The 24,584-nt window shown below is 48.6% G+C and overlaps 2 protein-coding genes across 2 annotated transcripts; both read right to left on the reverse strand.

Moving 5' to 3' along the window:
• Positions 1-181: 181 nt before the first annotated feature.
• LOC133232653 (intercellular adhesion molecule 2-like) lies at positions 182-1,780 on the reverse strand. Its single transcript, XM_061392370.1, has 2 exons — positions 1,106-1,780; positions 182-445 (listed from the first exon to the last, which is right to left on the reverse strand). Exons 1-2 carry the CDS (start codon positions 1,350-1,352, stop codon positions 372-374), a joined length of 321 nt encoding a protein of 106 aa, XP_061248354.1. The 5' UTR covers positions 1,353-1,780; the 3' UTR covers positions 182-371.
• A 2,596-nt stretch (positions 1,781-4,376) lies between these two features.
• Positions 4,377-24,485, reverse strand: LOC133232646 (intercellular adhesion molecule 2-like). Its single transcript, XM_061392362.1, has 9 exons — positions 24,403-24,485; positions 23,604-23,661; positions 22,274-22,359; positions 14,947-15,051; positions 13,261-13,518; positions 11,410-11,730; positions 10,639-10,750; positions 5,899-6,003; positions 4,377-4,469 (listed from the first exon to the last, which is right to left on the reverse strand). The coding sequence occupies exons 1-9, from the start codon at positions 24,443-24,445 to the stop codon at positions 4,460-4,462; spliced, it is 1,098 nt and encodes a 365-aa protein (XP_061248346.1). The 5' UTR covers positions 24,446-24,485; the 3' UTR covers positions 4,377-4,459.
• Between the last annotated feature and the right edge of the window lie 99 nt (positions 24,486-24,584).

Below are 24,584 nucleotides of genomic sequence, written 5' to 3' on the forward strand. Positions count from 1 at the left end.
TGCCTGGTGCCCGGGTGGGTCGTCCTGGGGGCACACCAGGGCCTGGGTTTGCGGGGGCTCAGGAAGGCCTCTGAAGGAGAGGGCGGAGGGAGGCTGAGGAGACATTTGGAGACAGAAGTTCAGCCAGGCCTGATGGTTCCCCCTCCTGGCCATTTTTAGGAGGCGACACGAAGGCATGGGGTTAAGTCCAGGTGTTTGTATTCAGGCTGCTTCACATGGTCCCTCAGCCAGGCCTGGACCACAGCCTAAGGAGCCACACTGAGTTCCAGTGGCCGCCATGACAGTGGCCACACCGCTGATAAGGGCTGTGCCTGGTGGCTCCGTCTCAGCCTCTTCTAAGCGGCTTGCACTCAGGTGTTACTTCTCCGCCGTTATTTGAACCAGAACAAGAGCAGCAGCACTATCACGATCATGATGGTCACCATCTGGTTATTGGGCTCGGGCTCTGGGGAGAGAAGGGGTAGAGGTCACAGATTCCTCCGGTCCCAGGTGCCAGGCTCCAGGGAGCAGCTGTCTACCCGTCACCCACCCACCCACCCCTGGGCAGCCTGCTGTCACTCTGCATTGCAGGATTGAGTGGCAAATGGTGTTATCACTGGAGGGAAGAGGGACGGGATCCGGGCCACCAGCCGGCCTCTGTGAGACCGTGAGGGCAGATGGACTCAGATGGTCCCCTGACATGCGTTGCCAGACCTCACGGTCTGCGCTGTGGTGTGGTCCAGGCCAAGCCCCTCCCTGGGCAGAGATGAGGGAGCTTTGGCCAAACTCTCTGAAGACAAAGAGGATCCTGGCCATCTAGGGTCATAGAAGCAGGCCTCTGAGGACCTTAGGGGTCAGTCAGGTCAAATTTATCATTGCAGAGAGGGGTCAAGGCTAGAGAGACGAGCTTGACTTGGTTAAGATCACCCAGCTCACTCAGACCAAGCAACTAGTCAGGATCCAAGCTAGGAACTTGCCAGGAGCTCCAGGGAAACCCAGGGATCAAATGCCGTTTCCCCGAGTGCTTCCCCTGACCTGGCAGAGAGTGGGGCGAAGGCGTTTTCTTCCCCTGAAGGGCTGAAAGCGAATGTCCCCGCTCCTTTGGGCTTCTGTGGGCTCCCCTCACCTTTGACTTCAAGCCTCTGGGGATCTGAGAATCTGTGGATAAGGCCACCACCACAAGAGCGCAGGTCCATCTGGGCCTTGCACGAGAAGTTATGGTGGCCGTCTTCCCTGTGAGCTGTGGTGTGGTGGGTGACCACGGCATCTTGGGGGAAACGTGCCGTCCCCACAAAGGTCTGATTGTACAAGATCTCAGTACCACGGAGCAGGGTGACAGTGAGGCCTTCGAGGGGTGCCACGGCGGGGACCATGCACTCGATGGTGAACAGTGTCCCTACGGCCACTGAGGTGCGCGACAGCGTCAGCAGCACTTGCTTTGGAGGGTCTGCAGGAAAGCGGAAGGGAGGTCTGCTCAGGATGGGGGTGCAGCTCGGGCAGGCCCCACCCAGCCCAGACCATCCCCTGTGACCACGGTGTTCTCAGGAAGTGGGCTGGGGCTGGACGGAGGAAGCAGTTCAGGGTGAACGATGTCCTGGGTGGTAGTTTCAGGGACCTGATGACTTCTGCAATGGACAAGAAAGGAGGTGCCCTGGTGTCTCCAAAGAAAAGGTTCAGAATCAGTTCAGTCAACTAGAAAGATAAAAGTTTTGGCTGTGTCTCTTTCTTCTCCATAAATTCAATAGAAATTTCAAAAGTGAAACAGTTGGATGGTTTTGTTGAGAGAGACTTAGAAGGGAGTACTCACTGGAATGGGGCCATGAATTGTGAGAGTCTTTAGGGGCGGGGGCAAGAGTCAGAGCTGCCTTGGTTTTCAGGATCAGGTTTAAAAATATCTCTATCCCTTAGCTATTAAACTCCATGGTTCCCTGAGTTTCCTTTAAAAAAAAGAAAAAAAAAAGATTTCTTTCTTTTGTTGTTCCAGGTCTTAGGTGTGGTATATGGGATCTAGTTCCCTGCAGCTGCTGCTGCTGCTAAGTCAATTCAGCTGTGAGTGACTCTGTGCGACTCCATAGACAGCAGCCCACCAGGCTCCGCCGTCCCTGGGATTCTCCAGGCAAGAATACTGGAGTGGGTTGCCATTTCCTTCTCCAATGCATGAAAGTGAAAACTGAAAGTGAAGTCGCCCGCCCGACTCTTAGTGACCCCATAGACTGGAGCCTACCAGCCTCCATCCATGGGATTTTCCAGGCAAGAGTACTGGAGTGGAGTGCCATTGCCTTCTCCAACCAGGGATCAAAACCGGGTCCACTGAATTGGGAATGCATAGTCTTAGCCACTGGACCACCAGGACACCTCCCTGGGTTCATTTTTGAACTAGAATACCTAGCCTCCATTGCCCCAGGATAATGTGGTAGATTTAGGACATCTTTCTCCTCATTTGTCCACTGATGACAGTTCTGAGTGATACCCTGGGTCCGAGCTTCTGGGAAAACCCTGGTCTCTCCATGGTCTCTGTGGCCGGTGGCCAGGTGTGTGTGTGTGATGGTCACACATTTGGAAAGAGCCCTCAGGGGAAGAATAGACCATGACCTTCTCTCCAGAAGGTGAATAGGTTACTGGAGAGTGTGCCAGCCCTCCTGATGGGGTCCCTGTTTCTTGTCATGGGATGTGGGGTACTCTGGTGATTGGGGGTGCTCCCTTACTGGGAGGAGACTCTGGAAATGGATTTTTAGATTTGTTTAAAACGGGCGCCACCTGCCGGGGTCCTGCCCCGGCTGATCCAGGGTATTCGAAGCGGGGACGGCGTCGGCGACCTATTTATTTAAATATTTTATCAAAGATGTAAAGAGTAATAGGATGAGGATAGCTCAGTAGGAAAATTCAGTGGAGAAAAGAGGCTGAGTAGCTTGGTTTAAACGGGAGACCAATAAAACTTCAAGACAAGAAGTTTGCACCACTTACGTAGGCCGCAGGCGTCCTTCCGTTCTCCCGAAGGAGAGGAGACACTGAGGCCTCCCCGGTCGGATCTTAGAAGCCCAGGCATAATTAGTAAGCATGGTGGGTTCCGCGCTCCAGATGGAGACTCAACCAGAGTGAGAGAGAGAGCGACATGGGGAGACCAGTATTTCGAGAAACTGATCCCAATTCTTTATTTTCCATGGTCTACTTTTATACACTGAGATGTTATGCAAAAGTCACTCGGGGTCAGCAGTCCTGACTTTTATCAAAGTCAGGTGCTTCATACAAATGTATACAGAGGTCTTAGGGGTGTTACATCATCTTCTGGCCAGGGGGGCCTGCTGACAATTTACGACCCTCTCCTTGTGACAGTGGTCAGTCAATCAGGACACTTATTTCTCCAGGGCTGATTATTCTCAAAACAGAATAAAGTTACATTCCTACAGGGTGAGGGTGTAGTGGGTTTTAGTTAAGGAAATAATTTACTTAGCCTAAGGTCTAACGTGATCAATATCAAAGGTTAATTCTATATATTCATTAATGTGTGTAAGGGCAGGGGATATGGAGACTTAGCAACAAACATTGGCTCAACAAATGAAAAACCCTTCATCAACACAATTTCTAATTAGCCCACTATACTTATAGTTTTCTAACTTCTCTAAAGAACCTGTTTTTAGAAGGTTTAAAGCATCTTGTGCCTCTCACGGTTGGGAGGCTGTGAGCAATCACATGTGGCCGGACAAGCCTGTCAGGCAGGCTAGAGAACCTTCAGAGGAGTTTGTAGGTTAAAACACTCTTATCACGCCCAGGAATTATTATTAACTGGAGTTCTAGGTTAACTCCTTCTCCAAAAGAGGTGGTGGGGGACAGCCCCCCGTAAAGTCAGAGATGTAGGTGAGCACAAAGTAGTAAAGTAGGCAGGCTCTGGTTATGGGGGTAGACGCTCGAGGATTTCCAGGGGGACTCCTGAGGCTCGATCCCGCCTTTGCGTATGTCGAGCCTCCTTCCTCATGACCTTTGCCATGGGCGGAGTACCTCACTCTGGCCCCCAACAGTTCACTTCTGAGCAAACTCAAAATCCTGATTGCTGGCAGGGATCTAGGAGGCCAGGGGAGGGTGTGAGCAGATTCTGAGCCTGTGGCCTGGACCCAGGAGCCCAGGGAAGTGCAGGCCATAGGAGAGTGCCCAGGAGCAGTGACAGAGCAGCTCGTTGTGGGTTTGCAGACACAGGCTCCGGCCTCGGGGAGCAGGGCCCCGTGGGAGACACTCACAGAACACGGTGATGTTGAAAACTTTCGTCTCCTGCTTGCCGGCACAGATGAAACTGCACACGAGGTGCTCATCCTTGGAGATGTTGTAGACCTTGAACAGCTTCCACTGAGCCTGGCTCTCCAGGAGTGTCTTGTTTAGGTGTGTCTCTAGAACAAGGCTCTTGGGGTCTGTGCAACTGGCAGTGCAATTAATCACCTGAAACTCTCCAGACCCCACCATCAGGTGCTCTGGCCCCTCGAACGCCTTCTCACCAGACCCTGGAAGGACAGAAAACACTGCTCAGCAGACACTCCCGCTGCCCTGCCCGGTGGGGCTGCCCACGATTAGCAGTCTCATCAACGGGTCTCTTCTGCTCCTCCCTCTTGATCACACATTACTGCCTCTGGTCTAGGCCAACGGGGAGGTGCCCTAGCTGTCTCCCTGCCCCTGACTGCTCTTCCAGCTTGTCCCCTCCAGGTGAGTCTTCCTCATGCACATCTTCTATCCCCATGCAGAGTATATTCGAACTCGCCCCCCAGCCCAATTGACCCCTTTCTGCTAAAGCTTCCCTGAACTGGAGGGAAGCTTGTCCTCTCAGGCCCCATGTCCATGAGTTCAGCTTCCCCCTCACTCCTTTCCTCTCTTCTGCAAATCCTTGTATAATACCAGCTGTGTGGCAGGCACCGTTCTAGGCTCTTCAAAGCTTGCCCTTGTGGAGCTCGCACTGCCGTGAAGGACACAGAGTAACCAACAAGCGAACTAGCCAGCCTGCCAGTTGGTGGGTAGCACCCAAGAGGGGAAATAGGGTGTGGGGTGGGGCTGCTACGTTAAATACTGTGCTCAGGACAGGTTTCATGGAAACAGACGTTTGAGGAAAGGAGGAAGGAAATGGGGGGAGCTTGGTTGCCAGTGTCTGCAGAGGGCAGAAAACTAGCAGCGCCAAGACCCTGGTGGAGAAGACACCAGGATGGCTGGAGCCCAGCGAGGAAGAAGGCCAAGAATCATAACTGATCTCGGCCAGCTGGGCCTGTGCTCTGTCCTGTGTTCCCGCCACACCCTCACGCCCCCACCTAGCCCTCAGCTGGGGAAAGAGAAAGGTTCTCTAGGGAGAGAGAGAGAGCTGCCTTTGAATCCCGAGTTTGCCAGCTCTGTGGCCTTGGGCAAAGTGCTTTCCTTTTCTGAGCCTCAGTTTCTCCATCTGTCAAATGGGCTAGTAATCCCTTTCCTGCATGGTCGTCATGAAGGCACCTGACAGGTTTTCCAAAACAGAGTGCTCACACCTGGAGGCATTCTCCTTCCCCGTCCCCTGGACCACCCAGAAGGGGCTTCGTTTGCACGTTGATGGTCAGCAGAAGACGATGCCCTCCACTGACCTCTGCTGTCCACTGGGCCACCTCTGAAGACCCGCTGGGACGTGCCCTCACTTTCCCTTGAGCCCCAGCCTCCTTGGTCTCCCATCAGTCTCCACGACCTGCCACATCCACACACCCTGAAGTTATGGAGCCTGTTCAGCCCCAGGTGTGAAGGCCAGGTCCCCCATCTGCTGCCTCGGGGTCATGGGGTCATGGGGAAACCAGGCTTGCATAGCATCCCACACCCATGGTGGGCAGCCGCTGTGCTAAAGCCTCAGAGACTTCGGGACCAGGACCCCCTTCTCCACACCTAACCTCTGGCGGGAACACACCCAGTCTGGACCCCCAGGCTCACCTTGGCAGCAGAGCAGGGCGAGAAAGGCTGTGAGCGATCCCCGGCCACCAAAAGAGGACATCTCGGGTGGCCTCTGCAGGCTCACCGGGAACAGCTGAGGACTGCCTGCAGAGAGATGAAGGGCTCCGGTCAGGCAGGCGGCCGGGGAGGACTTACAGTTGCAGTCCTGAACCCCCAGCCTCTGTAAGCTGATGACCATATTTCCTCTCATTATCTGAGTGATCCTGGGGAGGCCACATGGAAGGCCATCTCCCAGGGCCACAAGTCTGCAAGAAGCTGGGCAGAGGAAGCCAGGAGTCAGCTGATAAGCAGGACATTCCTAGTCCTCCTGGTACTCTGCCCTCAGGAGTGGGGCGGGCACCCGGGGCTCATGTGTGTGTGATGTGTGTGCACACGGGGCCCCAAATCTGGGGAGCCCCGAATCCCACAGGACACTTTTTTGGTGTCAAAAGGGACCGATGTTCCAAGTTCGAAAGAGGGTTTGGGAGGCCGTAGCTGGACATTCTCCCCTGTCCTCTGCCCCTCCCCTTTTACATTTCTGGTGATGCACACGGTCCCCAGGCACTTTCTTGTCTCTTTTCTTAGCTAAATGTGACTTCACGTTACCAATTCAAGGAGGAAGGAAAAGGAAACTAGCATTTAATTGATGCCTATTCTCTGTTAGGGACAAAGTTATGGTTTTATACATCGTCTCATTATCACACCAAATCTACCAATGTTGATTGTGCATTCGAGGAAGTTCAGGGCTCAGGTGAATTAATAACTTGCCTAAATCAAACGATATTAGGTGATGGAACGGCAGTGAGAATTTAGGAATGAGGAGTGGTTGGTTGGAGAATTGGTGGTTGCCAGGAATTAAAGGGAGGGAGACATGGACTGAAAGAGCAGAGAGGACTTTAGGACGGAAAAGCCGCTCTGTTTGCTACTACAATGGTGCCTATGTGTCAGCACACACTTGCCCAAACCCACAGAATGTACACACCAAGACTGAACCGTAATGTCAACTATGATATTTGGGTGATAATGACGTGTCAATGCAGGCTCATCAGTCATGAGAAATGGACCACTCTGGTGGGGGATGTTGGTAACAGGAGAGGCTGTGCATGTGTGGTGACAAGAGGTATGTGGCAAGTCTCTATTTCCCCTAAGTTTTGCTCTAAGCCTAAAACTGCTCTTCTAAAAAGAAGTCTACTAAAAAAAAATGGAGAGAGTGGAGGACAGAGGAGCTGGTGTGCTACAGTCCATGGGGTTGAAAGAGTCGACATGACTTAGAGACGGAACAACGACAGAAAAATAGCTCAAACACACTGCCTTGGAAGGCAGCCTTCTGGGTCAGGATGCTTGTCAGCCATGGATGGTTGTTGCAAATGCAGGCCTTTATGACTTCCCTGGTGGTCCAGTTGTTAAGACTCTGCTTCCAAGTGTTTGATCCCTGGTCTGGGGAACTAACAGTCCATATGGGCATTACATATGCAGGTGGCATAGGCAAAAATAAAGAACCTGCAGGTTTTTAAACTCAGTTTTTAGCAGCTTTAGAGGAAGTCATGGTCTCAGTGCTTTCTAAATTCTCATGTCAGATTACATTTTAAAAATATACATGTATTTACTTGGCTGCACCAAGTCTTAGTTCTGGCATGCGGGATCTAGTTCCCTGACCAGCGATGGAACCCAGACCCCATGCGTTGGAGCTGGAAGTCTTAGCCACTGGACCACCAGGGAAGTTCCTCGGATTACCCTTTAGGAATATTTAAACACAAAACCCAGTTCTACATTGTTTATGAGACACATCTAGTGAGTAAGAGTGTCGAATGGTTGACAGTCGAAGAATGAAAAAAGATATACCAGGCAAAAGCTAACCAAAAGAAAAGCCAGGAAAGGTCTATTCATATCAAAGAAGAAGGAATTTTAAGACAAAAAATATTTATCAGGGATACAATGAGTACCTAGATTAAACGGTCAATTCATACAGAAATTATAACTGTTGTAAACTTGTAAGCACTTAGCTTGAAGGAACAACAAAGAGATAAAACCATCATCATAGCAAGAAATTTTAATACAACATCTCTCTATTATGAATAATGAAGCAAACATGAAAAGATGCTCAGCATCATTCATCAGGAGGGAAAGGCACATCAAAGCCACAATGAGACATCACCCCACCACTGTCAGAATGGTTATCATCAAAGACAACAAATAAAAACATTGGCAAGGGTGTGGAGAAAAGGGAGCCCTTGTGTCCTCCTGGTGGGATTGTAAATTGGTGTAAATGCTGTGGAGAAACGTGTAGGGGTGCCTCAAAAATTAAAAACAGAACTGCCGTATGATCCAGCCATTTCACTTCTGGCTATCCTCCTGAAGAAAACAAAAGCACTAATTCGACGACATACATGTGCACCACTGTCCACTGTGGCATCATTTCCAGTAGCCAACGTGTGAAAGCCTCCTGAATGTTCATCCATAGATGCATGAATAAAGATGGGTTTGGTATAATACACAACGGAATATTATTCAGCCATAAAGAATGAAATCTTGCCATTTTCGACAACACGGACAGACGTAGAGGGTATTATGCCAAGTGCAATGACTCAGACAGAGAAAGACAAATACCATGTGATTTCACATATATGCAGAATCTGAAAAACAAAACAAACAAAACCAAAGCCAGGCTCCTACATATAGAGAACAAATGGGTGGTTGCTGGAGGCAAGGGGCCGAGCAGGGTCCAAAATAGATGAATGGGCTTAAGAGGAGCAAAGCACCAATTACAGAGTAAGCCACAGGGATGTAACACAGCATGAGGAATATGGTCAGTAACACCAGAATAACTTTGTATGGAAGCAGGTGGACACTAGACTTACTGTGGTGATAATTGCATAATGTAGGCAAATACCAAACCCCTGTGTAGAACACCTGAAGGTTACATAATACTGTATATTATGAACCAGTCTAAAAATATGAAGAAATGTATCTTGCAATCACAAAAGAAGAAGACTATAGATTCATAGAAACAGAAAGCAGAACAGTGGTTGCCAGGGCCTGGGGGCAGGGGGAAATGGTGAGTTGTTTGTTTAATGGTATAGACTTTCAGTTTTGTGAGATAAAAAAGTTTTGAGGGCTAGTGCACTGGGATGACCCAGAGGGATGGTATGGGGAGGGAGGAGGGAGGAGGGTTCAGGATGGTGAACACATGTATACCTGTGGCGGATTCATTTTGATATTTGCAAAACTAATACAATTATGTATAGTTTAAAAATAAAATAAAATTTAAAAAAATAATAATAAAATAAAAAAATACTAAAAAAAAAAAGTTTTGAGATCCATCGTGAAACAATGTGAATGTAACCCAACCAAATGTACATTTAAAAACAGTTAAGTGGTGCATTTTGTGTTGGGTGTATTTTACCACAATTGAAAATTAATTTACACAACATTGCAAATCTGGGGCGGGGGAGCCTGGTCGGCTGCCCTCTGTGGGGTCGCACAGAGTCAGACACTACTGAAGCGACTTAGCAGCAGCAGCAGCAGCAGCAGTAAATCTTCAATAAACTTAAAAATTTAAAACGTACAAAAATTAAAAACTTATAAATCATTTATGCCAAGAAATATGAAACCACGTAGACCAAGTCTAGGAAAAAGTCAGTTCAGTTGAGTTGCTCGGTCGTGTCCAACTCTTTGTGGACACCCAAAAAGTACCTAACTTGATTGAAGAAGAAATAAAAAGCCTGAACAGTTGTCCAACTATTATAGAAATTACGTCCATAATTTGAAATCTCCCCACAAAGAAAATATCAAGTCTAGATAGCATTACAGAAGTTCAAGTAGGAATAATTCTAATCTTACAAAAACTCTTTCTGAGAATGAAAATAGCAGGAACACGCTCTAAGAGGCCAGTGGAACCTTAATACCAAAATGAGACAAGAATAGGATGAAATAGAAAAATTAGAAGCTAGTGTCACTCATGATTACAAATGCAAAATAAGAAAAATACAAACAGACCAAATCTAGCCATGTGTTAAAAATATTAGACTTCATATCCACGTTAGGCTTAGCTACGAAAAGTTGGTCGCAGGATAGAAGAGAAAGCTGCAAATGTCATTTATTATTGTTGGGAATAATAAACTTTGGTGCTTTATGTCACAGTACTTCTGCCCTCCTCTGAAATCATCTGTAGAGTGGTGGGGGCGGCCTGGCGGGAGGATCCCGGAGCCAAGCCACTGGGGCCCCCACACTCACCCCTGGATGCTGGCTCTGTTGGCAGAAGAGAGAAGTCAGAGCCGTGTCCTGGAGGGCCACGTGGGAACGGAGTGTCTCTCTGCCCCCCTGTGCCAGGGCGGGTCTCCCCACCCTCCCTTAGGAGGAAGTCACTCAGGGTCCCATGAGGCTGGGTGCCTAGTGCTCAGGCGGGCCGGCCTGGGGGCACACCAGGGCCTGGGTTTGCTGGGGCTCAGGAAGACCTCTGAAGGAGAGGGCGGAGGGAGGCTGAGGAGACATTTGGAGACAGAAGTTCAGCCAGGCCTGGTGGCTCCCCTTCCTGGCCAATCCCAGGGGGAGACACGAAGGCATGGGGTTAAGTCCAGGTGTTTGTATTCAGGCTGCTTCACATGGTCCCTCAGCCAGGCCTGGACCGCACCCTAAGGAGCCACAGTGAGTTCCAGTGGCCGCCATGACAGTGGCCACGCTGCTCACATAGGCTGTGCCTGGTGGCTCTGTCTCAGCTTCTTCTAAGTGGCTTGCACTCACGTGTTAGTTCTCTGCCATTGTTTGTATAAGCACAGGGGGACGAATGTCACAAACAAGAGCAGCAGCACTATCACGGTCACCATGATCACCATCTGGTTGCTGGGCTCGGGCTCTGGGGAGAGAAGGGGTAGAGGTCACAGAAGTCCTCCGGTCCCAGGTGCCAGGCTCCAGAGGGGCAGCTGTCTACCCGTCACCCACCCACCCACCCCTGGGCAGCCTGCTGTCACTCTGCATTGCAGGGATGAGTGGCAAATGGTGTTATCACTGGAGGGAAGGAGGACAGGGTCTGGGCCACCAGCCGGCCTCTGTGAGACCGTGAGGGCAGATGGACTCAGATGGTCCCCTTGCCATGCACTGCCAGACCTCATGGTCTGCGCTGTGGCGTGGTCCATGCCAAGCCCCTCCCTGGGCAGAGATGAGGGAGCTTTGGCCAAACTCTCTGAAGACAAAGAGGATCCTGGCCATCTAGGGTCACAGAAGTGGGACTCCAGGGGACCTTAGGGGTCAGACAGGTCAAATTTATCATTGCAGGGAGGGGTCAAGGCCAGAGAGACGAGCTTCACTTGGTTAAGGTCACCCAACTCACTCATGACCAAGCAACTAGTCAGGGTCCAAGCTGGAACTCGCCAGGAGCTCCAGGTAACCCCAGGGATCAAGTGCCGTTTCCCCGAGTGCCTCCCCTGAGCTGGCAGAGAGTGGGGCGAAGGCGTTTCTTCCCCTGAAGGGCTGAAACCAAATGTCCCCGCTCCTGATCTGTGGGCTCCCCCTCACCTTTGACTTCAAGCCTCTGGGGATCTGAGACTCTGTGGACAAGGCCACCGCCACGAGAGCGCAGGTCCATCCAGGCCTCGCACCAGAAGTTATGGAGGCCGTCTTCCCTGTGAGCTGTGGTGTGGTGGGTGACCACGGCATCTCGGGGGAAACGTGCTGTCCCCACAAAGGTCTGATTGTACAAGATCTCAGTACCACGGAGCAGGGTGACAGTGAGGCCTTCGAGGGGTGCCACGGCGGGGACCCTGCACTCGATGGTGAACAGTGTCCCTACGGCCACTGAGGTGTGCGACAGCGTCAGCAGCACTTGCTTTGGAGGGTCTGCAGGAAAGCGGAAGGGAGGTCTGCTCAGGATGGGGGTGCAGCTCGGGCAGGCGCCACCCAGCCCAGATCATCCCCTGTGACCACGGTGTTCTCAGGAAGTGGGCTGGGGCTGGACGGAGGAAGCAGTTCAGGGTGAACGATGTCCTGGGTGGTAGTTTCAGGGACCTGATGACTTCTGCAACGGACAAGAAAGGAGGTGCCCTGGTGTCTCCAAAGAAAAGGTTCAGAATCAGTTCAGTCAACTAGAAAGATAAAAGTTTTGGCTGTGTCTCTTTCTTCTCCATAAATTCAATAGAAATTTCAAAAATGAAACAGTTGGATGGTTTTGTTGAGAGAGACTTAGAAGGGAGTACTCACTGGAATGGGGCCATGAATTGTGAGAGTCTTTAGGGGCGGGGGCAAGAGTCAGAGCTGCCTTGGTTTTCAGGATCAGGTTTAAAAATATCTCTATCCCTTAGCTATTAAACTCCATGGTACCCTGAGTTCCCTTTAAAAAAAAGAAAAAAAAAAAGATTTCTTTCTTTTGTTGTTCCAGGTCTTAGGTGTGGTATATGGGATCTAGTTCCCTGCAGCTGCTGCTGCTGCTAAGTCAATTCAGCTGTGAGTGACTCTGTGCGACTCCACAGACAGCAGCCCACCAGGCTCCGCCGTCCCTGGGATTCTCCAGGCAAGAATACTGGAGTGGGTTGCCATTTCCTTCTCCAATGCATGAAAGTGAAAACTGAAAGTGAAGTCGCCCGCCCGACTCTTAGTGACCCCATAGACTGGAGCCTACCAGCCTCCATCCATGGGATTTTCCAGGCAAGAGTACTGGAGTGGAGTGCCATTGCCTTCTCCAACCAGGGATCAAAACCGGGTCCACTGAATTGGGAATGCATAGTCTTAGCCACTGGACCACCAGGACACCTCCCTGGGTTCATTTTTGAACTAGAATACCTAGCCTCCATTGCCCCAGGATAATGTGGTAGATTTAGGACATCTTTCTCCTCATTTGTCCACTGATGACAGTTCTGAGTGATACCCTGGGTCCGAGCTTCTGGGAAAACCCTGGTCTCTCCATGGTCTCTGTGGCCGGTGGCCAGGTGTGTGTGTGTGATGGTCACACATTTGGAAAGAGCCCTCAGGGGAAGAATAGACCATGACCTTCTCTCCAGAAGGTGAATAGGTTACTGGAGAGTGTGCCAGCCCTCCTGATGGGGTCCCTGTTTCTTGTCATGGGATGTGGGGTACTCTGGTGATTGGGGGTGCTCCCTTACTGGGAGGAGACTCTGGAAATGGATTTTTAGATTTGTTTAAAACTTACTTGGATTGTTCACTCCTGAGCAAACTCAAAATCCTGATTGCTGGCAGGGATCTAGGAGGCCAGGGGAGGGTGTGAGCAGATTCTGAGCCTGTGGCCTGGACCCAGGAGCCCAGGGAAGTGCAGGCCATAGGAGAGTGCCCAGGAGCAGTGACAGAGCAGCTCGTTGTGGGTTTGCAGACACAGGCTCCGGCCTCGGGGAGCAGGGCCCCGTGGGAGACACTCACAGAACACGGTGATGTTGAAAACTTTCGTCTCCTGCTTGCCGGCACAGATGAAACTGCACACGAGGTGCTCATCCTTGGAGATGTTGTAGACCTTGAACAGCTTCCACTGAGCCTGGCTCTCCAGGAGTGTCTTGTTTAGGTGTGTCTCTAGAACAAGGCTCTTGGGGTCTGTGCAACTGGCAGTGCAATTAATCACCTGAAACTCTCCAGACCCCACCATCAGGTGCTCTGGCCCCTCGAACGCCTTCTCACCAGACCCTGGAAGGACAGAAAACACTGCTCAGCAGACACTCCCGCTGCCCTGCCCGGTGGGGCTGCCCACGATTAGCAGTCTCATCAACGGGTCTCTTCTGCTCCTCCCTCTTGATCACACATTACTGCCTCTGGTCTAGGCCAATGGGGAGGTGCCCTAGCTGTCTCCCTGCCCCTGACTGCTCTTCCAGCTTGTCCCCTCCAGGTGAGTCTTCCTCATGCACATCTTCTATCCCCATGCAGAGTATATTCGAACTCGCCCCCCAGCCCAATTGACCCCTTTCTGCTAAAGCTTCCCTGAACTGGAGGGAAGCTTGTCCTCTCAGGCCCCATGTCCATGAGTTCAGCTTCCCCCTCACTCCTTTCCTCTCTTCTGCAAATCCTTGTATAATACCAGCTGTGTGGCAGGCACCGTTCTAGGCTCTTCAAAGCTTGCCCTTGTGGAGCTCGCACTGCCGTGAAGGACACAGAGTAACCAACAAGCGAACTAGCCAGCCTGCCAGTTGGTGGGTAGCACCCAAGAGGGGAAATAGGGTGTGGGGTGGGGCTGCTACGTTAAATACTGTGCTCAGGACAGGTTTCATGGAAACAGACGTTTGAGGAAAGGAGGAAGGAAATGGGGGAGCTTGGTTGCCAGTGTCTGCAGAGGGCAGAAAACTAGCAGCGCCAAGACCCTGGTGGAGAAGACACCAGGATGGCTGGAGCCCAGCGAGGAAGAAGGCCAAGAATCATAACTGATCTCGGCCAGCTGGGCCTGTGCTCTGTCCTGTGTTCCCGCCACACCCTCACGCCCCCACCTAGCCCTCAGCTGGGGAAAGAGAAAGGTTCTCTAGGGAGAGAGAGAGAGCTGCCTTTGAATCCCGAGTTTGCCAGCTCTGTGGCCTTGGGCAAAGTGCTTTCCTTTTCTGAGCCTCAGTTTCTCCATCTGTCAAATGGGCTAGTAATCCCTTTCCTGCATGGTCGTCATGAAGGCACCTGACAGGTTTTCCAAAACAGAGTGCTCACACCTGGAGGCATTCTCCTTCCCCGTCCCCTGGACCACCCAGAAGGGGCTTCGTTTGCACGTTGATGGTCAGCAGAAGACGATGCCCTCCACTGACCTCTGCTGTCCACTGGGCCACCTCTGAAGACCCGCTGGGACGTGCCCTCACTTTCCCTTGAGCCCCAGCCTCCTTGGTCTCCCATCAGTCTCCACGACCTGCCACATCCACACACCCTGAAGTTATGGAGCCTGTTCAGCCTGAAGTGTGAAGGCCAAGTCCCCCATCTGCTGCCTCGGGGTCATGGGGTCATGGGGAAACCAGGCTTGCATAGCATCCCACACCCATGGTGGGCAGCCGCTGTGCTAAAGCCTCAAAGACTTCGGGACCAGGACCCCCTTCTCCACACCTAACCTCTGGTGGGAACACACCCAGTCTGGACCCCCAGGCTCACCTTGGCAGCAGAGCAGGGCGAGAAAGGCTGTGAGCGTTCCCCAGCCACCAAAAGGGGACATCTCGGGTGGCCTCTGCAGGCTCACAGGGAACAGCTGAGGACTGCCTGCAGAGAGATGAAGGGCTCCGGTCAGGCAGGCGGCTGGGGAGGACTTACAGCTGCAGTCCTGAACCCCCAGCCTCTGTAAGCTGATGACCATATTTCCTCTCATTATCTGTGATCTTGGGGAGGCCACATGGAAGGCCATCTCCCAGGGCTACAAGTCTGCAAGAAGCTGGGCAGAGGAAGCCAGGAGTCAGCTGATAAGCAGGACATTCCTAGTCCTCCTGGCACTCTGCCCTCAGGATTGGGGCGGGCACCCGGGGCTCATGTGTGTGTGATGTGTGTGCACACGGGGCCCCAAATCTGGGGAGCCCCGAATCCCACAGGACACTTTTTTGGTGTCAAAAGGGACCGACGTTCCAAGTTCGAAAGAGGGTTTGGGAGGCCGTAGCTGGACATTCTCCCCTGTCCTCTGCCCCTCCCCTTTTACATTTCTGGTGATGCACACGGTCCCCAGGCACTTTCTTGTCTCTTTTCTTAGCTAAATGTGACTTCACGTTACCAATTCAAGGAGGAAGGAAAAGGAAACTAGCATTTAACTGATGCCTATTCTCTGTTAGGGACAAAGTTATGGTTTTATACATCGTCTCATTATCACACCAAATCTACCAATGTTGATTGTGCATTCGAGGAAGTTCAGGGCTCAGGTGAATTAATAACTTGCCTAAATCAAACGATATTAGGTGATGGAACGGCAGTGAGAATTTAGGAATGAGGAGTGGTTGGTTGGAGAATTGGTGGTTGCCAGGAATTAAAGGGAGGGAGACATGGACTGAAAGAGCAGAGAGGACTTTAGGACGGAAAAGCCGCTCTGTTTGCTACTACAATGGTGCATATGTGTCAGCACACACTTGCCCAAACCCACAGAATGTACACACCAAGACTGAACCGTAATGTCAACTATGATATTTGGGTGATAATGACGTGTCAATGCAGGCTCATCAGTCATGAGAAATGGACCACTCTGGTGGGGGATATTGGTAACAGGAGAGGCTGTGCATGTGTGGTGACAAGAGGTATGTGGCAAGTGTCTATTTCCCCTAAGTTTTGCTCTAAGCCTAAAACTGCTCTTCTAAAAAGAAGTCTACTAAAAAAAAAAAAATGGAGAGAGTGGAGGACAGAGGAGCTGGTGTGCTACAGTCCATGGGGTTGAAAGAGTCGACATGACTTAGAGGCGGAACAACGACAGAAAAATAGCTCAAACACACTGCCTTGGAAGGCAGCCTTCTGGGTCAGGATGCTTGTCAGCCATGGATGGTTGTTGCAAATGCAGGCCTTTATGACTTCCCTGGTGGTCCAGTTGTTAAGACTCTGCTTCCAAGTGTTTGATCCCTGGTCTGGGGAACTAACAGTCCATATGGGCATTACATATGCAGGTGGCATAGGCAAAAATAAAGAACCTGCAGGTTTTTAAACTCAGTTTTTAGCAGCTTTAGAGGAAGTCATGGTCTCAGTGCTTTCTAAATTCTCATGTCAGATTACATTTTAAAAATATACATGTATTTACTTGGCTGCACCAAGTCTTAGTTCTGGCATGCGGGATCTAGTTCTCTGACCAGCGATGGAACCCAGACCCCATGCGTTGGAGCTGGAAGTCTTAGCCACTGGACCACCAGGGAAGTTCCTCGGATTACCCTTTAGGAATATTTAAACACAAAACCCAGTTCTACATTGTTTATGAGACACATCTAATGAGTAAGAGTGTGGAATGGTTGACAGTCGAAGAATGAAAAAAGATATACCAGGCAAAAGCTAACCAAAAGAAAAGCCGGGAAAGGTCTATTCATATCAAAGAAAAAGGAATTTTAAGACAAAAATATTTTTTAGGGATACAATGAGTACCTAGATTAAACGGTCAATTCATACAGAAATTATAATTGTTGTAAACTTGTAAGCACTTAGCTTGAAGGAACAACAAAGAGATAAAACCATCATCATAGCAAGAAATTTTAATACATCTCTCTATTATGAATAATGAAGCGAATGTGAAAAGATGCTCAGCATCATTCATCATGAGGGAAAGGCACATCAAAGCCACAATGAGACATCACCCCACCACTGTCAGAATGGTTATCATCAAAGACAACAAATAAAAACATTGGCAAGGGTGTGGAGAAAGGGGAGCCCTTGTGTCCTCCTGGTGGGATTGTAAATTGGTGCGAATGCTGTGGAGAAATGTGTAGAGGTGCCTCAAAAATTAGAAATAGAACTGCCGTATGATCCAGCCATTTCACTTCTGGGTATCCTCCTGAAGAAAACAAAAGCACTAATTCGAGGACATACATGTGCATCAATGTCCACTGTGGCATCATTTCCAGTAGCAACATGTGAAAGCCTCCTGAATGTTCATCCATAGATGCATGAGTAAAGATGGGTTTGGTATAATACACAATGGAATATTATTCAGCCATAAAGACTGAAATCTTGCCATTTTCGACAACACGGACAGACCTAGAGGGTGTTATGCCAAGTGCAACGACTCAGACAGAGAAAGACAAACACCATGTGATCTCACACATATGCAGAATCTGAAAAACAAAACAGACAAAACCAAAGCCAGGCTCCTACATATAGAGAATAAAGGGGTGGTTGCTGGAGGTGAAGGGGCCGAGGAGGGTCCAAAACAGATGAATGGGATTAAGAGGGGCAAAGCACCAATTACAGAGGAAGCCACAGGGATGTAACACAGCATGAGGAATATGGTCAGTAACACCGGAATAACTTTGTATGGAAGCAGGTGGATACTAGACTTATTGTGATAACTGCATAAAGTATGCAAATACCAAACCACTGTGTAGAACACCTGAAGGTTACATAATACTGTATATTACAAGCCAGTCTAAAAATTTACAGTAATGTATCTTGCAATTCACAAAAGAAGAAGACTATAGATTCATAGAAACAGAAAGCAGAACAGTGGTTGCCAGGGCCTGGGGGCAGGGGGAAATGGTGAGTTGTTTGTTTAATGGGTATAGACTTTCAGTTTTGTGAGATAAAAAAGTTTTGAGATCCATCGTGAAACGTTGTGAATGTAACCCAACCAAATGAACATTTAAAAACAGTTAAGTGGTGCATTTTGTGTTGGGTGTATTTTACCATAACTGAAAATTAATTTACACAACATTGTAAATCTGGGACGGGGGAGCCTGGTGGGCTGCCCTCTATGGGGTCGCACAGAGTCAGACACTACTGAAGCGACTTAGCATCAGCAACAGCAGCAGCAGTAAATCTTCAATAAGCTTAAAAATTAAAAACTTAAAAAAATTAAAAACTTATAAATCATTTATGCCAAGAAATATGAAACCAAGTAGACCAAGTCTTAGAAAAAGTCAGTTCAGTTCAGTCGTGTCCAATCTTTGCGGACACACAAAAAGTACCTAACTTGATTGAAGAAGAAATAAAAAGTTTAAATAGTTCTACAACTATTATAGAAATTACATCCATAATTTGAAATCTTCCCACAAAGAAAATATCAAGTCTAGATAGCATTACAGAAGTTTAAGTAGGGATAATTCTAATCTTACAAAAACTATCTCTGAGAATGAAAATAGCAGGAACACACTCTTTCTAAGAGGCCAGAAGAACCTTAATACCAAAATGAGACAAGAATAGGATGAAATAGAAAAATTAGAAGCCAGTGTCACTCATGAATACAAATGCAAAATAAAAACACAAACAAACCAAATCTAGCCATGTGTTACAAATATTAGACATCATATCCAAGTTAGGCTTAGCTATGAAAAGCTGGTCGCACAATAGAAGAGAAAGCTGCAAATGTCATTTATTATTGTCGGGAATAGTAAACTTTGGTGCTTTATGTCACGATACTTCTGCCCTGCTCTGAAATCCTCTGTATTTACAGCAGAGAATTTCCTGCAACCTGAGACTCACCTTATGTTCCATGACCCCACCTCAAGTTTATACCATGTTTCCTTTTTGCTTTTTTGCCTCAGGGTCTTCTTCAATGCTTTAGGAGTCACTTAGATACCTGTTAATGTTTCTTAGAAGCCTAGGAGTGTCAGATTCCCTAACATGAAACCCTCAACCAAGGAGAGGCCAAGAGCTAGGAGAAACATGGTCCAGCCTCTTTCTTTTGGGGAGGCAGTTCTAGCCAGCATTCTGTAGACCTATCAGAGATTCTGAAAGGCTTGAACTCCCTTTGCTTACACCTACAACATCAGTTATGCATCTTCTATTGGCTTTCTCTCCCCTGGTTCAGTCTTACTCCTTCACTCCCTACTTCCTGGCCTCAATAATTCAGTAATCTACCTGAACTGAAGTCCTTGTTGCAGGCTCTACTCTGAAGGAGTCCAAACTAAAATCTTATGTTACAGATTTAAGAAGAAAAAAATATGATCATCTTAACAGATCTAGAAAAAAAAATGATGACATTCAATATTCTTTCATGATAAAACCTCTTAGCAGACTAGAAGGAAATATCCTTAACATGATAAAGGAAACTCAGAAAAAGTTTGCATATGTACTATTATTTTTTTAACATCTGTATTATTTTTTTAATGAGTAAATCTTAGGGGCATTTCCTTTAAAATCTGGACCCAAACAAGGATGCCCACTATCTTTGCTTCTATGTTAACATTTTACCACATGTCCTTGACAATATAGTAAGAGAAGAAAAAGAAATTAAAGGCTTAGGGATGGGAAAAGAGCAAAATCATCAGTGTTTTCATATGATATGGATGCCTAGATAGAACATTCAAATGAATGATCAGACAAATGATTCAAAATAATCAGAGATTTTAGCAAGACAGCTAGCTGTAAGATCAATATCCAAAAAGAAATTGTTTTTGTATAGAACAGTAACATACAAAAATGTAATTTAGGACTTCCCTGGTGGTCCAGTGGTTAAGACTCTGCACTTATTCTGCAGGGGCCACAGGTTTGATCTGCATGCTGCATGGAGTATCCAGGAAAAAAAAGTAGTTTAAAAAGCACACTATGTATAGTAGCAAAAAGATAGAAGTAATACATATACAGAAACAAAAAGATGGCAGAATATAAGACTTAAAGTCAGAAAGTTATAAAACACAATTGAAAGACATTGAACACAATTTAAATAGATGTAGAACCCACCCATGTTCGTGACTAAGGGATTCAATATTATAATGAGGACAATTTTCTTCCTACAGATTTAATGCAATTTCAATGGATCCAAATAAGGGATTTCATGGAAAACAAAAGATGATTCTAAACCTTATTATGGAAAGAACAAAAGGACCAAGACACCCCTAAAGAAGAATAAAATGAGGGGATTTGCTCTACTAAATATTAAGACTTACTGTAACATATAATTTTAGTGTAGATGAAGGCAAATTAACCAGTGGAACAGTAAAGTGCCCAGAAATAGTCTTGCATGAAACTCACACACCTGACAAAAATGGCCCTGGAGATCACCGGGTGGAGAAGGAGATAAAAATGAATGATGCTTGATCAACTGGTCAACTATGTGGAGAAAAAGGATGGGAAACATATCCCTACATTGATCCCTTCATTGGGAGGGATGTATCCCTTCATTCCTCACCTGGAATGGAGAAATCAATTCTATCTAACTTAAAGAGAACACTTTAAAAACTTTTATAAGAAAATATATACTTAGTCACTCAGTCGTGTCCAACTCTGTGACCCAGGGAACTGTAGACTGCCAGGCTCCACTGTCCATGGGATCTCCCAGGCAAGAATACTGGAGTGGGTTGCCATTTCCTACTTCAGGAGATCTTCCTGACCCAGGCCTCCCCTCCTGCAGTGGCTCCTGGCTTGCAGGCAGATTCTTTACCGCTGAGCCACCAGGGAAATCCATAAGAAAATACAGGAGAGTACGTTTACGTCCTTGGGGAAAGGAAGGATTTCCTAAGCGAGACCTCAACATCACCACTGCTAGAACAAACAACTGAGAATTTTGAGTATATTAAAGACATAATGAACATTTCAAAGAAAACAAAATGTCTCAACTAATGATGCTTTTACTCAGTAAGAGCAAGGGAAATTAAAACCACAATGAGGAACCACTTTATATCTACTAGATTGGCAGAAGTTAAGAAAGTCAAGACTAATTGTTGAAAAGGCTGTGGGTCAATAGGAACTCATATATTGCTGGTGAGAGTGTATTTTGGTTCTCTGAGAAATAATCAGGCATTATCTTCTAATGCTGAATAGTGCCATTCCCTATAACCCACAATTCCACCCTTAGATATATGCCCTAGAGAAACTCTTGCCTAAGAACCAGAAGACCTGTCCCCTGCTTACTGTCTGTATGACCCCGAGCATGTCGCTTTAATCTCTGTGTGCCTCAGTTTTCTCTTCTGTAAAATGGGATTAACCATAGCACATTCCTTATGGGAATGGTGTATAGATTAAACTAATTAAATGACAATATTAACAAGTATTCAAAACAGTAGCTGGCACACAGTTTATGTTATAGAACTATTACATCAAATGAAAATAAATGCATATGTGATAAAGCACTAAATTAAAGAAAGAATCAAGAGAACAATAAAAACAGACTTTGGGAGGCTGGTTATTTATGTCTGGGTGGGAGGTGAGTAGCACAGTAGGTAGATGGAAAGTTTAGTGGTACTTCGTCCTTGGGTTGAGTGTTGGGTTCAGGGCTGATCGTTACATTATCTTACTGTGCAATACACATGCATGTTACATAGATGTGTTCATTATGTGTCACATAGTAAATTTCACAAAAAGAATACAAAGGGAAAAGAGAAATTCCCACATATCTAGAAAGAAGAGGCTCCTTGAGACTATGAGCCACAGGGTAGGAAAGTCCCTTCTAACCAGGTAGGACTTCATTGAATGGGATTCATCAGGAACCTTGAGTGTGACTCCAAGAGGCTGGGGACTATACTTGTCCCCTAAGCATCAGCTCTGAGCTCAGTCCAGATGACCTGGACCCACGTGGGCCATGGCAGGAAGGCAGCCCCAGGCTTCTAAGAGGGTTGTGTGGTTGACAGAGCAGGAGAGGAAGAGAAAGGACAAAAAGAGAAAATAACCACAAAGCAATAGGCTGTTGGATTCAGAGAGATGGCTGACTGAGGTCCTCATGCAAAAACCAACCAGCCGGAGGAAATTTTGTAGCAATTACAGCCCCTGGGCTCAAGGGGAGAGAGAGAGAGAAAGAACAAGAACTCAAGTGTTGATTGACAATCTATCCCAAGCCCTTTCCACTCTGCCAAGAGAGAAGCAGGGAGCATCACCTTACCTGTATCAGCAAACGGGTGATGCTGTGATGGGTAAACAGGGTGGCTGAGGTCCAGCTTCCAGCAGCCACTGTTTCCTGGGCTGCTCCTGGTTCAACAAGTGTTGCCTGGTTTTTGACTGATTTTCCCTTTCAGAAGTCACTTGCTTCCTGTCCCAGCTCGGACCTCACACTAACATCACTTTCTGTTTATTACCTCTTGTTTTAAGCCCCGGTAAATATATACCGGGGCTTCCCAGGTGGCTCATTGTTTAAGGATCCACCTGCTAATGTGGGAGCTGATTCCTGAGTCGGGAAGATCCCCTGGAGAATGAAAAGACACCCCACTCCAGTGTTCTTGCCTGGGAAATCCCAAGGACAGAGGAGTCTGGCGGGGTATAGTGCATGGGGTCCCAAATAGTCAGACGTGACTGAGCACGCACGCATGCATTCAAGGGACCAAGACAGTGGAGGCCACACAAGCTGAAGCCTCCCTGGTGGGGATCTTAGTTCCTCAACCAGGAAGTAAGCTCGGGTCACAGCAGCGAAACTGCTACTCATCACTGGACCAGCAGGAAATTCCCTCTGCACTCTTTTTTTCCAATGTGTGGTTTCTGTGCTCCTGGGAGCCTTGGATGAATGAGACAGATCCAGGATGAGCCGCCCACTGAACCCCTGCAGGAGGCTTGTCAACATCAGGGAGCAGGGTCTTCCCTGTATACGACATGCCCAACCACCAAACACTTCTACTTACAACTAAGAACGATTGTGTTCTGAGATCTTTTCACATCTGCCACTTCACCTAACAATTAAAAAAACCCTCCCCTGGCAGAGTAGCTTTGTACCAAGAGGCAGAGTTTCAGAGCTGGTGCTAGGCAGCCAGCTGGGCTCACCCACAAGCAGAGGTTTTGTTCTCACAGGCCTGCCCCTCAGCGCCTACCACCGAAAGTCCTGGCTTAGGAAAGACACAAATGAGTATGCGTCTGGGACCAAGACAGGGCTTTCCCGGTGGCCGAGTGGTAGAGTCCACCTGCCAATGCAGGAGATGCAGGGGGCTGTGGTTGGATCACTGGTAGGAATAGCCCCCAGAGGAGGGAATGGCAACCCATTCCAGTATTCTTGCCTGGGGAATCCCATGGACAGATAAGCCTGGCGGGCCACAGTTCACGGGGTTGCAAAGAGTCAGACACGACTGAAGCGACTGAGCACAGCCCTGGAGCCCCTGTGTCCCTCTCGTGCCTGCCAACCCCTTTCTACACCTGGCAACCCTTCTTACCTCCTCCCCATCCACAACCAGGCCCTCTCCCCGGGGTGAATGAGTCCTGTCTCCACCACATGGAGACCTTGAACCAACCTGATCTCTGATCCAGGTTTGAGCCCCTTACAGCCCGGTCTGAAGGAGTCTTTTGGGCCTAGAAAAGAAAACAGCAGTTTCAAAGGCCCTTGCTGAATCATCTAACTTTGGAGAAAACAAAACAGAACTTTAGGTCCCACCCTGATGCTCCAGGCCAGTTGCATCTTTCTGGGACTTATCACCCCTTGTCCAGAAACCTTCCACCCCCTACTCCTGCCCAGAAGACTTAATCACCCCTTGTCCAGAAACCTTTCACCCCCTACATCTGCCCGGAAGACTTATCACCCCCTGCCCAACCACAAATGCCAGCTCAAATAAAAAATAACCAAAACATCCTGCCTGAGTAACCTTTCCCTTATCGCTACCACAAGCCTCCCTACAAATATGGAGACTCCCTGATCCCTCTCCGGATCAGCCTGGTTGTTAGGCCGGCTGTCGCCCCTCCTTGCCTGAATAAAGGTAACCTATTTCTGTTGAGATTGTCGTTCCTCTTTCTGCCTCGACCCAAACTATACCTTACACCGTCCAGACCCCAAAAGCCACATAAAAGGCCAACCCTGTCCCATTGATCGCTGCCCCGGCTGGCAGAGGCCTGGGAGACGGAGCCCTCCGTCGACCTCCTCCCCTTCCCCTCTCTCTGGATGACCAGGGCTGCGGGGTCTCCATTTGGCCCAATAACAGAACTGGAGGTAAGAGGCGAGGACAGCTTTGGTTTCCATGGCTCTCAGAAGGCCCAGAGTGGCGGGGGAGGCCTGGTGGGAGGTTCCCGGAGCCAAGCCACTGGGGCCCCCACACTCACCCCTGGATGCTGGCTCTGTTGGCAGGAGAGAAGTCAGAGCCATGTCCTGGAGGGCCACGTGGGAACAGAGTGTCTCTCTGTCCCCCTGGGCCAGGGCGGGTCTCCCCACCCTCCCTCAGGGAGTCACTCAGGGTCCCATGAGGCTGGGTGCCTGGTGGCCGGGCTGATCGTCCTGGGGGCAC

Source organism: Bos javanicus, chromosome 19 (assembly GCF_032452875.1).
Source record: "Bos javanicus breed banteng chromosome 19, ARS-OSU_banteng_1.0, whole genome shotgun sequence".
NCBI classification, from domain to species: domain Eukaryota; kingdom Metazoa; phylum Chordata; class Mammalia; order Artiodactyla; family Bovidae; genus Bos; species Bos javanicus.

Coding starts and splice junctions, on each gene's coding strand:
- LOC133232646 (XM_061392362.1), bottom strand. CDS start 24,445: ATGGCTCTGACTTCTCTCCTGCCAACAGAGCCAGCATCCAGGG. Junction 10,751..11,409: donor CCAGAGGCTTGAAGTCAAAG/GTGAGGGGGAGC, acceptor TTCTCTCCCCAG/AGCCCGAGCCCAGCAACCAG. Junction 6,004..10,638: donor CAATGGCAGAGAACTAACAC/GTGAGTGCAAGC, acceptor ATCTCTCTGCAG/GCAGTCCTCAGCTGTTCCCG.
- LOC133232653 (XM_061392370.1), bottom strand. CDS start 1,352: ATGGTCCCCGCCGTGGCACCCCTCGAAGGCCTCACTGTCACCCTGCTC. Junction 446..1,105: donor CCAGAGGCTTGAAGTCAAAG/GTGAGGGGAGCC, acceptor TTCTCTCCCCAG/AGCCCGAGCCCAATAACCAG.